Source organism: Labrus mixtus, chromosome 15 (genome assembly GCF_963584025.1).
Source record: "Labrus mixtus chromosome 15, fLabMix1.1, whole genome shotgun sequence".
In the NCBI taxonomy this organism is placed as follows: domain Eukaryota; kingdom Metazoa; phylum Chordata; class Actinopteri; order Labriformes; family Labridae; genus Labrus; species Labrus mixtus.
The window spans coordinates 20,660,070-20,677,989 of NC_083626.1; the positions used below are offsets into that span (position 1 = coordinate 20,660,070).

The following is a 17,920-nucleotide window of genomic DNA, read 5'->3' on the forward strand; positions in this document are numbered from 1 at the left end:
GTCCCATGGTACCAGTTTGGTAATACCTGAGGTGCCCTAGTCCACACCCCAGCACATCGCAGGGTGCCATGGCAGTACCTGTGTAGATCACTCTGAAAGGCAATTGTGACACACCAGGCAGAATAGGCTATAGTGAAATACAAAAACTTTGGTTTTTGTAGAAAATTGTAAATGGGTTCGTCCATGCTGTCTGCTGGTTATAGCCTATTCCCAGAACAGGAAGTCGTTGCCATCCCTTTCGATGGAGGTTTAGTGTCCATTAAAATAATACAATATAATGCGCTCAGAGTGGATTACAAATGATTTATGTGGTGTCTGATTGAAACAAGCGTGCCCTAATTTTATCATGAAGTTTAACCTCCTCATTACAGTCTAGCTTGACGGTTTCTCCACTTGAAAGTATGCATGCAAAATTAATAAATCTCAGTGAACCCTCCAATGTCAAAATACATTAGACGCCAGCTCCTTGCAGCTGAAGTGATCCAAATGTTCTTTGGATTGGAGTTGTGAAAGTATTTCAGCCCCGTCAGTCTGACAGTGGGGGTTTCCTGGGTGTGTGCATCCAACTAGGGTGGAGCAGGAGGCGGGGTGCGCCGATGGAAAGGACGCACCGCTCGTCTATTGGAGCAATCGCGGAGTGGGCGCATGTAAGACGCGCCCACCACAGCTTAAACACTGTTTTTTTTTTCTTCTTCGGGACAGGAGACATGAGGTTCAGAGACACCTGTCAGGAGGATTGCACATCCAGGAGCTGTATGTGAGGCAACTGGATACTGGTGGTTTGGCCATGGACGCGCTCTTCTCGCTTTTATAGTCTCCTTGTACAAGGAGCGTAAAGTTGTCCTGCTGCTTTCTTGTTTTTCTTTGTCTTTATCTGGTTCTCCAAGCCGCATGAGTTCGCAGCTGTTTTTAGGTCAGCTAGTCGGGGTTCCGTTGGAAATAATGCACCCCACCATGGAGAAAGATACGACCTACACCAAGATCTTTGTCGGCGGGCTGCCTTATCACACCAACGACGCTTCACTTCGGAAATATTTCGAGAGTTTCGGGGACATCGACGAGGCGGTGGTGATCACTGACAAACAGACGGGCAAGTCCAGAGGATACGGCTTTGTGAGTGAATTTAAAACAAGGTTTCTACTTTCTGGTAGAATTTAAAAGTCGCAGACCTTTGTGTTTTTAATTAAGGTTTTTATCTGCCGATCTGATTTGACATTCAAGTCTCCTTAAACGTCTGCTTCACCATATAATGACTTTAAAGCCACTTTATATCTATTCTTGTTTGTGCTTTTGTTTTTTTTTATTAACCTCCTGGATAGTATTAACTGCTTATGGTTTCGTTTCTGTTCAATGGAGGCTATAGATATAGACACCCACGTCACAGATACTCGCACAGTGTCTCCCAGCAGCAGGCAGAAAAAATAAGCGATGTCTGATGGTTGCAGTCACATGCTTGAAGCATGAGAGGCAGATTATTTCTTATAAGTGTGTCATCAATTATCTGTGCTGCCCCAAAGTACACACATACTACAAGTACAGTAAATAAACACACACACACACACACACACAGAGGGAGAGAGGGATACACTTGAGCTGGTAATAAGCTGGTCTATCTTTGGACAGATGTTTGTCTTTCTGCTCTGTTGATATGAGAGAGATTGAGAGAAGGGGGGGGGGATTCTTGGTCACAGAGGTGTGACATGTCAGCTGGCTATGTAAGATAAGACTGCAGTAGTTTCATTCTGTCTTCCTCCCATGCAGCCCCCCCCCCCCCCCCCCCCCCCCCCCTTCTCTCTCGCTGCCAGGTTTACTTTAAGTTTGTGTCAAGGAGAAAGGAGAAAATATGTTTTAGACTTAAGGAGTTCAAATAACCTATTTTCTTGTTTGGCCAGTGAGCCAATGTACTATGGTGACCACTGTGTTGTGTTGTGTTGTGTTGTGTTGTCTGCTCTGGGACAGCGTGATCGTGTCATCCCTGACTCTCCCTCAGCGGTTTTAATGCCCCGCTGTAGCTTCTTGTACCGTGCTGATCTCAAACTGTGCGCCGCCTCTGTTTGCACAAGAGTCCAGAGTCTGATGCTGCAAAATGAAAGCAAGTGTGTCAGTTTTGATTTCACTGTCACTTTTATTTGCGACGGTGTAGTCTTTACCTCCATAAATCAAAAGTGTCTTCCCTGCGTGTGTTCTAACCTTCACTATCTCTATTCCCACTGCGCGCTCTGCCCACTCCTCACCTCACTCCCTCAAGGTAGACTCAAACATCTCATCCTTGGCAGCTCAGTCTGATAAAAGGCCAAATCTGCCTCCTACATGATCTCCAACGGAAGTATAAAACTCCATAATGGCTGTAGTAATGAAGCGGACTCACTCTCTCACTGTGTATTTAGCAAAACGGTTGAATCATTCGAGGAGAGACTAGGGCAGAAGCGACCTCAGGGGCCACCCTGCTCTGGGCTCTGTTGCTTCATCTGAGCAAGTCATGTTGGAATCACTCCATCATCGCTGCATAGAGAAGCTTTCACATGCAATGATGAGTTTACCAGAGGGATTTAGTATAACATGTTATGACAATGTCAACAGGTGACCATGGTGGACAGGGGGGCAGCAGAGCGGGCGTGCAAAGACGCAAACCCAATAATTGACGGCAGGAAGGCCAACGTGAACCTGGCGTACCTTGGAGCAAAGCCTCGCAGCTCACAGACGAGTAAGTATGAAAGATCACAGCTGAAACATACAGGATCAACTAAATGGTTGAGGTAACTTGCAGGAAAATGCTGGTCTACTTTATTTATAGTAAAGAAACCCCCGTCAGAAGACATAAGCTCCTGCTGAAGATGTAAATCTTCATAATCAGGTCATGTATGTGGTTTCAATTTTTAGAAAAGCTAAATATTTCCTTAAAACACATTAAAAGGTGATAATGTCTGCAGGGAAGCTTAAAAGATAAATTTAAGCATATGATCCTAAGGAGTAAATATAAGATTTTGTTTTGTACTATTCTTTGCTGTGCAATAAAGGTGCAAGACTCATTGTCCATGATGCGGAATTGATTAAGTCAGCCCTATAATTATTTCTTCATATCAGACAGTTTTTCATAATTTTGTGTAATGAGTTGCTCCCAGGTAGCTAATTGCTTCCAGGAACTCATCCAAAAACTGTAGTTCACAAGAGGTAACCCAAAGTTGTCTGTGTTTTGTGGTCACTGTATGACTCTCTGTCAGATATCAGATAAATAGTACTTTTTGTTGTCTGGGAGATTTCAGCTTGAAGGAATTGAAGGAAAGCAACTTGGATGTCATGTTATTGCAAATATTCCCCAGAGATGAATTAGGAATCTATCAGTCTTTAGTCACTGTTGACGGATCTCAAGTGTGATGGTTTTCATGCTGCATTGAAATGAATATGAACCCAAGGCTGCATGAAAATCAATCTAAAAATCTGTAAAATGATCAACACATTTGAGGTTATTTGGCTATAAACACACAAAACCACTGCTTTCTTACTGTGAGCCCACTGTCTCTGCTCATTCCTAACATACATTCACTCGTTGTGTATTTAATTTAATGCACAGCTTTTCTGCCCCGAGGCTTTTTCAGCTTTAGACACCAGCACACACATGCTTCATGCTTCCCCTCCGATGTCTTTGTGCACACCAAACCCTGACAGCTGCTCTGCCCTCTCTCCTCCATCAGAAGCTCGCTGGCTGCAATACTGTCGAGTGTAGGTGTGATTGACAAACAGCGACGCCAACAACAACTGACTATGTGTCCTTATTCCGGGCCAGCAACTGCGACACAGCTCTCCCAAGCATGCAGCCGATGGGAGATGGCAGCGCTTGGTATTTTGTTATTGTGTGTGAGAGAATAAAAAGAGCAAGGAGGGGATGGGACTGTAGGGAGCAAGAAAAAAAAAACTGTGTCCTCTTTGTCCCTGCAAAGGACTGTGCATTAAGATGTACGTTTGCACAAAAGGGGAATGCTGTCAAAGAGGGGAAGAATAGAGGAATGAAAAGCTGGAGGAGTGAAGAAATTATGTCTGAGAGGAGGAAGAGGAGGAGAAGATTCTCCTTTCTTACTCAGACTCAGCTGATTCCTGATGAACTCTGGAGGCAGCGAGGTCACAGATGTTTGTGTGCAGTAGAGTGCATCATTATTTGTGCAGAGCTTGAGTGTGTGTGTGTGTGTGTGTGTGTGTGTGTGTGTGTGTGTGTGCTGGCGGAATAACAGTTGGTGTCTGATACCCCTGTATTTTACATGCTAACATCTGACACAAACAGACAGAGAGGAAGAGCTAAAATCCCCCTCCTTCTCAACGCCTCTCGTTCTCTCTCTGTCTGCAGGTCTCTCTGTTGGAGTTCAGCAAGTCCACCCTACGTGGGCTCAGAGGCAATACGGGTAAGACGGAGAACAATCAATACCTCCATTTCCACCTCTCTCTTTTTCTCTCACCTGCCACCTACTCCAACACAATACTTTTCACTCCTCCGTCCTTGACATCTGGGAGCCCTCGCTCTTGCTCTTGCTCTTGCTCTTGATCTTGCTCTCAGCTTGGGTTGTGGTAGTTAGTGCCACACTATAAAGTGTGAAGAGAGACAGAAAAAAAAAAAATACCACAGCCTCACTGATGCCTGTTTAAACCTTGCAGCACTGTAACATCTGTATGTTTACATTGTTTTTTTCGTTTCATCTTCTGTTGTCTCTCTCTCTCTCTCTCTCTTTCTTCCTTTTGGTCCATTAAACACATGAGAAGCTCAATTCTGGATTTCACTCACGCATGACCTGGGCTTCACTGAGGCAACAAGCCGTTTAGTAAAACTTCCCTGCATCCCTTCTCTCTTTCCTCCACACATAGACTCACTCTTACATACACACACACACACACACTGCTGACATAGTGTGTCGTTTCTTTTTCTTTTTTAACCCAGAGACATGCGGTTCATGTCAGTTTAATATCTCTGGTTATATCAGGTGCACCTAAGCTGCAGAGTAGCCTACATCCGTAACCCATTAAGGCACAACTTGACTATGAATTCAGCTCGCGAGACCTTATTGGACTGCAATGATCCGTGAATCTGCTTCAAGGCAATGTTTATGTGCATGATACAGCATTGTTATAAGAGCTAAGGATTTTGACTCATTCGATCACATTTTCAAACAATGGCTGGTTCCATCTTTTGTGTGAGGAAATGCTGCATGCTTTTGACCTTTATGACAGTAAAGGGATCTGCTATGGGGTTAAGACTGCTTTACCGCTTAAACGAGCAACGTAAATACTTCTTGTTGGGCTACAGTAAATACTTTTACTAAAAATGTAATCGATAAAATGAATATGCAAGAGAATAACCAGTTATCAGTGATGACAATAACTTTGAGTTTCTGTGATACTCATACTACGTAGTATCAGAAATGTCACCAAGACTGGTGAATATGCCGTAGGCAGTTTTTGATGAATTTGCACTCAACACATCAATCTGATGCCATAATTTTTTAAGGCGAAGCTCAGCATCTTTGAACCTTTGAGCGTAATTTTCAATTTCAAATCTAACTCGTTTCCTTTTCTCCTGAACAGTACACTACAGTTCTGAAACGATGGCTGTTACTAGATCTGTTGTAACAGTATGATACTAGCCGAGAGCTAGCAGTAGTAGCTAATGTTAGTTTAAGCTATCCTTGTTTCCCCATCAAACATTTTAAGGTTTTATATATTTCATTTAAAATTAAATCAATTCAAACCAAACTTCAGGAGTTTCATTTTTGCTTATGAAACAGTACGTCAACACAGAGCTCTAGTAGAGGCTGCTAGCAAAGCTGCAGCTAATGTTCCTCTTGTTTCTACGTGCTCGGTTTAAATCAGAGGATTGGATTGAGTGCACTCAATGAAAATTAAAACAATGATATCACATTCATACAGTGTAAAGTAAGAAAGGTAAAAACTCCCTGTGATCCACATGTGGCAGCTGTCATGCCTCCTCAAACTGTCTCAATGAGTTTCACTTTGAGCATTCAAACAACCCTACATGACTCAGATCCTCAGTGAAACATGGAGGATGAGTCATTCCCAAAGCAGTAACGTTGTGCAGCTTCATGTTGGGACTTTTGGACACAGACTTGACTCAGATATTCAGATTTTAAAGTGTGTTTAGGTGATAAAGACGAGAATAGCTGTTTGGTTTGCAGGCCTTTTATGAACAAAAATGTAAAGAGTACCTGGATTTAAAGTGGAACAATATTTGGTCTCTGGTTAACAAAAGGAGTGGATCTTCTATATTTAATAAAGGAGTACCCATGATGTAGTGTTTTAAAAAAAGATCTTTTCACACTGGCTTTCTACAGGAAGACTCGTTGTGATCCCGCAGCTGCAGAAAAGTCCATTAAAAACCTCAACTGTTCAGAGTGCTATTAATATTGCATCCTTCAATTTCTGAATGAGCGATGAGGGAATTGAGGCTGACCCAGATGAGTCGATGAATGAGTGATGGTTGGTTGATTGAAAGTCTCCTGCGGTGAAGGCGGAGGCAGTCAGCCTCTTGAAATCTCTGTTTCTAGGAAGAGACGCAGCTTTGACACCTCGCAAAACTGGCACAAGAGAGACAAAAAAACAACATCAGCTTACACAACGGATAACTAACACACCGGAAAGGCAAACTCTTAGAAAAGGTGCCACGTTTTTTAGGACAGTGTAGAAATATGCTAACTCAAGAATTGAGTTAATAACAGATGCTAACTGTTACAAATTGTATGAATACAGATAAAATCATGGTTTGGTTGTCACTATGTGGCTGGTTTCAGATTTGATGGCTCATTTGTAAAATGAAGAGAAGGAAAGGAAGAATAAAAGGCTGTTTGTCATCTTTGATTTGGGGGTTAAGGTGTAAAAAAAAAGGCTATGCAAATTCTATTTAGGGAAAGAAAACCAATATCTATTTTACAAATGTGTCAGTGAAATCTTATAAAGCTTTTATATGATGTGGTGCTGTAAAGAAATCTTCATTTTGTCTCTGTGTAAAATGCTCTTCATTATTATTTTTTATCATTTGTCATCACCATTGGGGTTTTCATTTTAAAAAGCCCTGTTGCTGAATACAGTATATAAAAAATAATCATGATAAAAAAAAGTAAGATAATATGTAAGGATAGCTAGGTTCAGCTGGACAACAGTAAAACACGAAGATATTCAATGAACAATGACTTAAAAAAAAGATAAAAGAAGAAAATCCCCTATCACTAGAAAAAAATGTAGGCAACCAGTGTGGGTTTTTTTTTATAGTTCGATCTTCACTACAGAATTTAAAGTATCGATATCAATTTTCTATTCTGATTTCAATCCTCTACAATCTGCACAAGCTGAAATTATAAATCAAACCAAACACCCCCTTTCTGATGCATCCAGTGAACCTTGCTCAGTTTCGTTGTGTCTGTGTTTTGAGGGGGAAATCTGTTGAAGAAGAAGAAGTGATACTGATTCCTGCAACGTCTTTAACCTCAGGAGATCTCAGTACATCACAGCTGCAAGGTGCTTGTCTGATTCAGTGACAGATTTTTTTTTCTAAACAGGAAACTAGCTCAGTGTTAAATTACTGTCACTGTTGTTATTTGTCTCTCTCGATCATGATAATTGAACAGCCAACAAATCCTAGTCTCCTGCTTGTCTAAAGGAGATCTTAGGTAATATTTACCTCATGGATATAGATTAAAATTACACATAAGATATAAACATGTTTAAATAAGGAATCACCCTCACATGTCAAGTCTTTGTATTTCAGATTTGGTTGGTTTTGAAAAGGACACATCTGCTCTGTTCATATCTCTCTGCTCTGAAGCGAGATGTGTCTTTGACATGATCAGTATGACTGCAGTCAGTTCAAGACATCTCTTGGCAAAGTGAAGGACTTTTATTTTAGGAACATCTTCAAGATATAGCCATGGTTTCACACAGGCCTGTGCAGCTTAAAAAACTACAGGAGAAAATGACTAGGCATGTGCTGACCCATTTTTTCTTAAATGATGCAGGTTGTCTGATTACAGTTATTCCCTTGTTTTAAATCGAGTGTAGCACATGGAACTGATCTGGGTCAATTTATGGGAGTTAACAGGACAAACACACATTGATATTTAACCCACGCAAAAAGCTGAAATTTTTATCAACACTTATCAAGAGCCATTGAATCATACATATCTAACCAATAGAAAACCTCTAAGAAATAGTTTAAGATGATATGATGATTGGCTTTCTTGCTAAGAGGGAGATTAGAAAAACCATACGCGGCTATTTCGCATAGGAATATGAAGCCTTATTCTGATTATTTTAGGTTAGCACAAAATTGTAGGGGCTGCACGTTTGTTGTGCAGCTCTTGCTTCACGACGAGGAGGTTCCTGGTGTGAATCCCCGTCGGACAGGAGCCTCTCTGTGTGGAGCTTGTTCTCCCTGTGCATGCGTGGGTTTCAGCCGGGTACTCCGGCTTCCTCTCACAGTCCAAAGACATGCTCGTTAGGTTAATTGGTGACTAAGTTGCCCGTAGGTGTGAATGAGTGTGTGGCTGGTTGTCTGTCTCTGTATGTCAGCCCTGTGATTGACTGGCAAACAGTCCAGGGTGTATCTTGCCTCTCGCCCCCTTGACTGCTGGGATCGGTTCCAGCTTTCTTTCTTAATGTCAGCCAAAAGAGAAAAATGTGCATCACAGCATCCATGAGCACAAAGCTTCACTATTCAATGTTTTTGTTAACATTACAAACAATTTTTAAAAAATCACACATTTTTGGTCCAAAAACGATTGTTGGATTACCATTATGTTTGTCTTACAATCTTCTTATCAGAATCAGAAATACTTTATTAATCCCCAGGGGGGGGATTCTGTAATCATTCCAGCGTTCAGTAATTACCCAGTTGGGTTTTGATTAAACAAACAACATGTTAATTAGTCATCTTTAAAGGTTCCCTTGCTTAAGCTACAGGCTTGCAGTATTTTGACCTTAAAAAGTGAAAAAATGAAGCAACATTTTGAACCTTTCCTTTCATTTCCCTCATTTGTTTGTGGTTCTTTTTTGTTGCTTTTTGGGGGGCTTTGGGGTTCATCACACACACACAAACACAGACACACAAACAGCAAATAACAAAAGACCAAATCAAACAAAGCAGTGCTGTGTCACCCTGCACTCTGTGTATATTTGTTCTGTCTGCTACTCGAGTGTATTTGCTTTAAGTTTTAAGAGAACAGAGGACAGGCTGATGCCAAATGTGGCTTTGAGGTATAGCTGAGTTGGGGGGGGCGGGGAGGAGGAGAAGGACGTTCACATTCAAGGGAGGGGGGGTACATCTGTCGCCCATGGCTGCCTGATGTCTGCCTTTAGCACCCAACATCGGAGCTTGGCAGAAGTAAAAGTCATTTTTTTCTGCTTTTTATTTTCTGAGAGAGAGAAAAGGAGAGGAAGGAGAGGGACTGCAGGGGGGGGGGGGGGCGCTTCCTGTTGAAGAAGTGTAACACAACATGGAGGAAGGGAGGAAGAGGGAGGGGAGGAGGGGGTCACAGAGACAAGCATCACACCTGTGGCTGGGTGTAGTTGTGGTTGGATTCAGTGACGCTTTAGGGCTGGTGCTATGTGAGCTGGCTTTTGTGTTTGAAATGCGTAAAGGTCGAGTAAAAAATGTTCCTGCATGGAGACATCAGAGAATTATAACACAACCTCTGTGGGCAGTGACATGTCGACTCTTAAATACTTGATCTGTTGGGTAGACTATTTTCTCTCTACATCACCTTTCGTTTTGAATCCTCCACTGTTCCTTATTTGGCTGCCTGCCTCCCACTCGTAATAATCCTCCAATTCTCCTCTCTTCTCACGCTGTACATTTCACTTTCTTTCTGTCAGGGGGTTTAGGTATGCAAGGAGTCCTCAGGTGTTAATTTTCGTACCCTGGGACCCAATTAGGAGAAGCCATTCTGTCGATAAGAAAGGCCCTCATTTGAAAAACAATTTTAAAAAGCTCACGTTGGAAGCTTATCATAGCACATACAGATCTACTTTTTTTTTTAAATTGTCTGTTAAAAGATGACACATTTTGATCTGCATTCTTTTTTCAGCGCTGGAACCTTTTTAGTTTTGACTTTCAACGCCTCACTCAACTGCCGTTCCTCTATTTTAAGTTTTTATTCATGACTTGCCAGCAACTGTAACAGCTGTATAAACCGTTTATGAGTGACTGATATCACAGTATAACATACCTGGAAATAGGTCTAATACATCTTTATAACACACACACACACACACACACACACATAGCATCAACACAGGCATCTCATGAAGTCTTAGTCACAGCTATCAAAGCCTTACAGACCGGTGCTCTGTAGTTTTTTTGCTGGAAATGTGACTTCTCAGGAGACATGTCTGCTGTATCTTCTTTCGGGTTATATAAGCTGCATGAATGCCCTGAAGATGAATTTATAGAGCATAAAACACCAGTATTAAAATACAGGTTGCAGATTGTGCGAGACACAACTTCAGGATTTCTAACTGCAATAATAGCGGCCAATATTATCGACTGGCCGATCAATTGGTCGGGCTCTTTTATAAATGCTTGCGCTTATTATAATGCGTGTTAAACTCTTGTTATATATTTAAAAAGAAAATACTTGTAAAATCAGTTAGACTGATTGTTACTGTCACACAGCTGCAGATATTTGATAAACAAATGCATAGGAATAATCTAAATGGAAGTCCTGCTCTGTTTCTTGGTTATTTTCTTGTTGGCGCGATAGGTAATATAATTTATAAGAGCTTGTTGGATGCAACAAGAGAAAGTTACATTATTGAGATTATTAGAATTGCAAACATGATCTCTTCTTTGTATTCTTTACTCTTGCAACTCGTACAAACTACAACGATTTGTAATGATAATCACTTACGCTGCCGTGATGATATCGAGTAAACAAGTCACTGAATGAACATTTTCTCTGTATCACGCAGCTGTATTTGTATTCATAGATTCATTGAAATGTCTCGGTGTCTGCTAACATTAGAGCTGAGTGTCCAGTGCTGATGCTGGCCTTTCTATCTCCCACCCTCCCTCTAGCTGTGTGTGTGTGCGTGTGTGTGTGTGTGTGTGTGTGTGTGTGTGTGTGTGTGTGTGTGTGTGTGTGTGTGTGTGTGTGTGTGTGTGTGTGTGTGTGTGTGTGTGTGTGTGTGTGTGTGTGTGTGTGTGTGTGTGTGTGTGTGTGTGTGTGTGTGTGTGTGTGTGTTTATTGGGGGAGGAGGACACAGGGTCATATATGTGGGTGCTCCACAGACGTGTGTGCTTGTCTCTCTGACTGACTCACCCTCCTTACATCCCTGATCTGAACTATTAAAAGCAATGTTTGTCTTGAGGCGTGATGGATATGATGGCTGATCCTTCTCCTTCACGCTCACTCCTCGCCCAAGGAGTCTCGACCTTGACCCTAAAAAAAGGAAAAGAAAAAAAATGCAGATGTTTTTTTTTTTTTTTTTTTTTTGTTCTTCTTTTTCTTCTACTCAGTACATCATATCGCTTTAATCCCGCTGCGTGGTTTAGAGGAGGGACAGTGAGGGGGAGTGCAGAGGAAGCCTTCTGAGAGGGAGTAAACCCAGAGAGAGGAGAGAGTCGGTGGAGGTTATTCTGCTCTCATGGGTCTGTTAGTGAGCGTACACCCATGCAGCTGCACCAATTAGCCCCCACTCACCACGCACACACGCACACACGCACACACGCACACACACACACACGCACACATATCCACATCCTCTTCTAAGCTGCTTAACTGACTACAGGACTTCACTCAACCTGTTAAGTGTGTCTTTGTAACATCGTTTCCTCTTGCATGCTCACTTTTGTCTGCGTGTTAGTGTTAAGAGTGTGTGCCTGCATGTCTGTTTACACCCTCCTTGTGTGTGTAGGAGTGTGTATGTATGTGTGTGTGTGTGTGTGTATACATGTGTGTTTGACAGTCAGAGATGATGCCAAGCACAGGGAGGAAAGAGGCGAGGCGCATCTCCCTCTCGTACGATGCCGCTGTCACATTAGATCAGTCAGGCGGGTGCACAGGCTGGCAGGCCAGAAGGCAGCGGCACACAGCCGTGGGAATGACACTGCACTTCTGCTCTGGGAGATACGGAGGGAGCGCGAGTGAGGAGAGATGAGATACACTTTAGATTATTAGCTTCAGCTGTGCTTTGACGTTACATGTTGTTTATTATCATTAGGCAGCATGTTTTATCTTTGTCATGGCGCTGCGTTCTCGGCAAAGCCTAGGCCCCCGAAAAAACCTATGCTATCAATAGGCTTCCCTGTATTACTGGTGGGGTCCTATGTTTACACACAAGTGTCTGCTAAACACTACAGATGAAATCACACATATTGTCTTATTTGGGTTTTTTGGGGGTTTTTTTCTTCTGGAAGAAGCTTATCAGAAATCAGAAATTTGCAAAATTTGAATCAAAATGTGATCACAGTTCTGGGTTTGTGTGCATACTGTGCATCCTTTAACCCAGTCTGACAACATACAACAATGATCAAGACAGGAAGATGACCAATATGTAAAGCAATTTTAGAAAATACCCTGGATACATAATTTTCAGGAACTTTACAATGTCATTTGTGAAGCTGCATCCCGACTCCACACTACAAACCATTTTAAGACAGTATTGTGCTGGAAGACTTTTGAGTGTGCTGTTGTGAATGGATGTTTTAAAAGTAAGTAGCCTATACAACACTTATGTTACCCTGTGTAAAGTCAAACTGTCATTGTCAGTCCGAGGATGCTGTTTGATTTATTGCAATCAGCACACCCATATTAACGACCAATATCACTTCCCTGTGATATAAAATGGTTAGAGACGCTGATTTATTGTGTTTCTCTAACGCTTTCTTTTTTGATTCACTCATCCAAAATTGCCTTAACAGTGTCATTTGATTTTAGAGCTGCCAATATCAAAATGTGAGAAAAGAGGTGTTGATAAAGATGTTGATCACTTCATCTGATTCCCACTTCAACATCACAGCAAGAGACTTTAAAAGCAACACAGTGCTCTATCTCTCTCTCTCTGCATAATATTATTTGGTACTTTTTCCCCAAAAAATGTGTCATCTAATGTTGCATGACTGCCTTATCTTTTTTAGGGTTATTTAGGTTAGTATGTATACCTTAAAGATTAACATATATTGTTTGAAAATAGCATGTTTGGAGTAAGGACACACCCTGTTTTTTCACCCTAGAGGAATAAATAAAATAAAATAATAAAAAAAACTTCAGGATTTCTACCTGTAAATATGAAGTGCTAAGATATCAATGATAAAAAATAATGGGAGCAGGGCTTCTACTAAAACTGTGAAGAGAACAACACGTCTTTGATTTTACTTTGCATAATTTCTGCCTTTTGGTATCATGTATAAAAGAAATCAACTCAGTGGTATCAGTCTTTACATTTTCATTTTAGAAAGTTAATAAGCCTGTTTCTAATGATTGAACTCATCTGAAGCATTAACTAGTGTGAAATCAAAAGAACATTTTGGTCCAGATCCTGAGCTTTTCATTTCATTTATTTGACTTGAAAAGATGAAAAGTAGAATTACAAAAGTTACAGTTAATGGGTTTCCTAGAATATCAACAGTATAAAGGTATATGATACACACCTACTATACATGCATGTTGTTTAAAATGCATAATGCTTTAAGTACATACATTACACTATACATTAAATTTGAATTGTTTTTTTTCATGTTTTGAGGCTGAATGGTTTGTGCCAATGTACAAAATTGTCAGGAGAAAAATAACATTGAAAGGGGCGGTTTTAAATGTCTTAAATAAGCCCATACATTTTAGGTATTACAAGTTTGAGACTCACACATCGGCACTGGAGTATATTTTCAGATATTTTGTACATGCCGGTGTACTGTGTCTGTGTGTGTGTGTGTGTGTGTGTGTGTGTGTGTGTGTGTGTGTGTTGTGTACACATTAGGGTTGGTGTAAACTGGCCTGGTCCTTGTGTTTGTTGTGTAAGCTCACCTGATCCCTGCTCTCGCTCTGTTTAGAGGTAAGCAGCAGCAGCAGGTCTGTGATCACCTGTTCAGACTCAGTGACAAGGTTACTGCCAGGTTAATGGCTTTGACTTCAGGCCGGATCACTGGAGTGTAAGTGTTAAATACTGTAACGGTGTGTTGTTTTTACTTAGTTCTTCTGATATGATCGCTGTTGCTGCTTCCAGATGTAGCCGAGGCAGTTCAGGTTAAGTGGGCGGCCTTAGGCAAGGGCATGACTGAATCAAGAGGACAGAGGAGCCCCCTTTCCTCTCATTATTACCATGGCTCCAAGTATCAACAGTCTCATATGCTTTATTTGTTGTGACAGGTTGTATGTGTGTGTGGGTGTGTGTGCGTGTATGTATAAGCACGTTATGGAGAAAAAAAAAGAATTTCAGGCAAGTATAGCTTTATTTTGAAATGAGTGATATTTAATTGGGAAAAACTGTTTTTTTAACAATTTGCAGACAGTGTGCTAATTAAACTTCAACACAAGGGAGCACTCTATTTTAAGGGAACCGTTTTGATAATTGCTCTTAAATTAGGAGGTGGATGAAGCCTTTAGGACTCAGATTTCAGCAAAGGGCCGAAGTTGGATTCAAGTTGTGCGTGCGTGAGTGTGTATAAAAAGTGTGACTTTTTATACATATATCAACAGTAAAAAAAGATGAAGTTGAGTTTGCAATCCTAGGAAAATTATTTTTGAGAATCTGAAAAACAAAGATTTTGAATTTACTTTTCAAACTTATTGCTGAGGAACTTGTTTTTAAATTACTGCTACTTCTTTGGTTTTAAACCTTGTTCCTCTGTCTGCCAGGTTTGCCCAGCATTATGTCTACCCCCAGACTTTCCTCCAGCCCAGCCTGGTCCTTCAGTCCCAGCTCAGCCCCACAGCAGCAGCACTCGCCTCCCCCTACCTGGACTACAGCTCTGCATACAGCCACTATGCCCCCACAGGACTGGAGCAGTACCCTTACACCTCTTCACCGTCGCCCTCGGGTGCCTACCTCAGCTACAGCTTTTCCCCGGGCAGTACTGCGCCCGCTCTCACCACATCTCCAACCCCCCCAGCTGCCATCCACCCTCCTCTAGCTGCACTCGCCACTATGTCTGCCGCTCCGCAGGCCTTTCTTCATTACCCACTGCACCAGCCTGACCGCATGCAGTGAGCTGCCCTGCGTGGAGCTGGAGCTGCCAAACTGATGATTCAAAACAATGTGACTCTTGGCCTGTGACTGGATAGCCAAGAAGAGAGTTTGTTAAATCAAAAGGGCTTTTAGAGAGTACTTTTATTCCTGTTTTTATATATATTATTGTTTTAATAGTTAATGAAAATGTTCTACTGCTACAGTCATCAGCATAAATCTGAATGTTTTTCAAAAATGTCAGAAGTAGGGGACCAGTATGAGACAATAATCTACTGGACATTTTGCCCTATACGCCTGAACTTTAGTGCTGAGGCTGGAAACAGCTGGAGAGCGGCTCGGTAAAAACAATAAGAAATATGCCTGACATGATGCTGCAGCTGCAGGTTCTCCAAAGGTACTGGACTGAATGCTGGATATTAGCCAAGCGGAGAGCTAGTTTGTCTGTCAGAAACACTGGTCCAATAACCTTCTTCTTTAGGTTACATTTCTGTCTATGGCCTTAGAGATCTCTCACTCCCTCTGTACCATGTTCAGTTCATCATTTGTATTCAGTCTCTCATCTTGAAATGGGTAACATTTTCTTTACACCCCCCTATTTTCCTTCTATCTCCTGGCAAGCCATTGCACAGTGATAATCAAAGTTTAGATTAATATGCAATTTAAATGATAAAGGTCGACCCTTAATAAGGTAGAATACACTGCTATGTTGTTTCTTTGTTATACTTCGGCTTGAACAACACTCAGAAAATTAAAACACAATAGCCCTAATGAGGCTTATTTGACAGGTTACTCTTGGATTTGGTATAGGGGAAAGTTTGGTTTTGTGAAAATATAATTGCAAACTTACATATCAGGTTAGTGTATTTGTAGGTGTTAAGATGTTAGTTGTCACTGAAAATGTGTGAGAGTATCTGGTGTCTGTGGTTGAGTGAGTGAGAGAGAGACATAGAGCAATGCAGTGTCAGGACCGAGCTCCTTTTCCAGTCCATTGTACTGGTCAGTGTGGTTTCTTTGTTGTCCAAGCCTCAGAATACAGACGGATGCTTTAATGATGACAAGAGGTTCACAGTGCTTTGGCATAACTTTAGTCATCATAAACCAATGCCACAAATGACATTTAGAAGAAATATGCAAAATAAAAGGAATATTTCTAAGTAAGGCATGCAATTTGTTTTCTCTGAGTGTGATTAATTAACAAATTCATTGGGGTTCAAATCTGGGAAACCTCTGCTAAAAGGCAGAAGCCTGGAGATTTAAAAACATTAAGTCTTCAGCTGATAATTTCAAGCCTGTATCTTACTTAAATTAGCTATTAAAAAAAATCCATTACTTTCTGATATTATTTCCGTCCTTTATCCAATAGTCATTTTTCAAGCATTTTAGCTTACTTTTTTCATTTCAATTATTGTGGTCTGGTTCAACAGTTGTTTTTAAAAGTAAATGTAGGTAGTTAGTATTGCATTACATAGCTATTTTATCTGTTAACCAATTAACTGAGGCAACTTTTTAAAAACTTTTTTTAAATTTACTTTTCTCTCACCCTTCTTTTCAAAATAAAAATCAGAAAATATATCCATTGATTTACATTTTCAATTTCAATTTATCCATTAGCAATAAGTTGCTAATGGATAAAGGATAGTTAATTAATTCCCATGACTGAAGAAAATTATTTATATTATTTAGTCATTACTTTTAGGTTTTTAAAATGCTCTTTCAATGCTGTTAGCCATTTCTACTTATTTTTTTCAAATAAAGCATTTTTTTTTAGAAAAAGTTATTGATTACTTGTGAAATAATAATAATATTAATAATTATATCTGTTTTTGTTTAGGACTTGTTCTTTGTTGTAAGTAGTAACTTCCGGTCTGTGCCTGTTACCCACCTGGCAGATATATCCCCCCTCCCCAAGGTAAATCAGAAAGTTGCCACTTCATTATATCATTCTTTACTTTGTTTTGTTCAAATTTAATAAACAAAGTATACAATTCCATGTAAATCTAAATTAATTTATTTGATAAAATTGGACAGAGCCATGGTGGCTGTCACGACGTGTTTTCATTGCAAAGTTATTGAATATTCGGGAACTGGAAAAACAATGACTCAAACATACAAACCATGCTAATGGATAATCACATAACTCATATAACATGTAAGATAACACGCCTGCGATATTCCTATGTTTTTTATTGAAAAATTGCATGACGAAACCGATAATTATACATGGGACATGAGCTGCAGTTTATAGAAAAATGGCTCTCAAACTTATTGATGTAGCCTACTTGTTGGGAGATATTTTTATCTTTGGATTTTTTTTTATCTTTGTTTTTTTTTTGTTTTTTTACAACAGAGAAGTTCTGTGGCACAGAGGAAAATTATATATAGGCTATCCCAGACCATACTTGATAGCAGGAATAATTAATTGTTGTTTTCTGATTGTGTATGCAATTGTTTACCCTAAACTAAAATTAGAAAATCGTATTATTATTTTTTTTTTTGTCAGGGCCTTGAAGGTGGGGTGAGGTGAGTTACATTCACAGCTGCAATGAACAACACCAGAGGCAATTGGAAGATAAACATAAAATGTCAGTTTTAACCACATATCTTATCCAACATGAGTATAATTCCGCCTATGGATGGACCCTGTCGTACCCAAACATCTCCTCCCTTCACTACTTCTCCCTACAAACTTCAAGCATTACATTTTTTTTACCACTGTGAAAACCACTGTTACTTATATAGTTAATTT

The 17,920-nt window shown here is 40.5% G+C and overlaps 1 protein-coding gene across 1 annotated transcript; it reads left to right on the forward strand.

Moving 5' to 3' along the window:
• The first annotated feature begins 672 nt into the window (after positions 1-672).
• rbm38 (RNA binding motif protein 38) lies at positions 673-16,336 on the forward strand. Its single transcript, XM_061057362.1, has 4 exons — positions 673-1,113; positions 2,581-2,704; positions 4,340-4,394; positions 14,844-16,336. The coding sequence occupies exons 1-4, from the start codon at positions 892-894 to the stop codon at positions 15,193-15,195; spliced, it is 753 nt and encodes a 250-aa protein (XP_060913345.1). The 5' UTR covers positions 673-891; the 3' UTR covers positions 15,196-16,336.
• Positions 16,337-17,920: the final 1,584 nt, after the last annotated feature.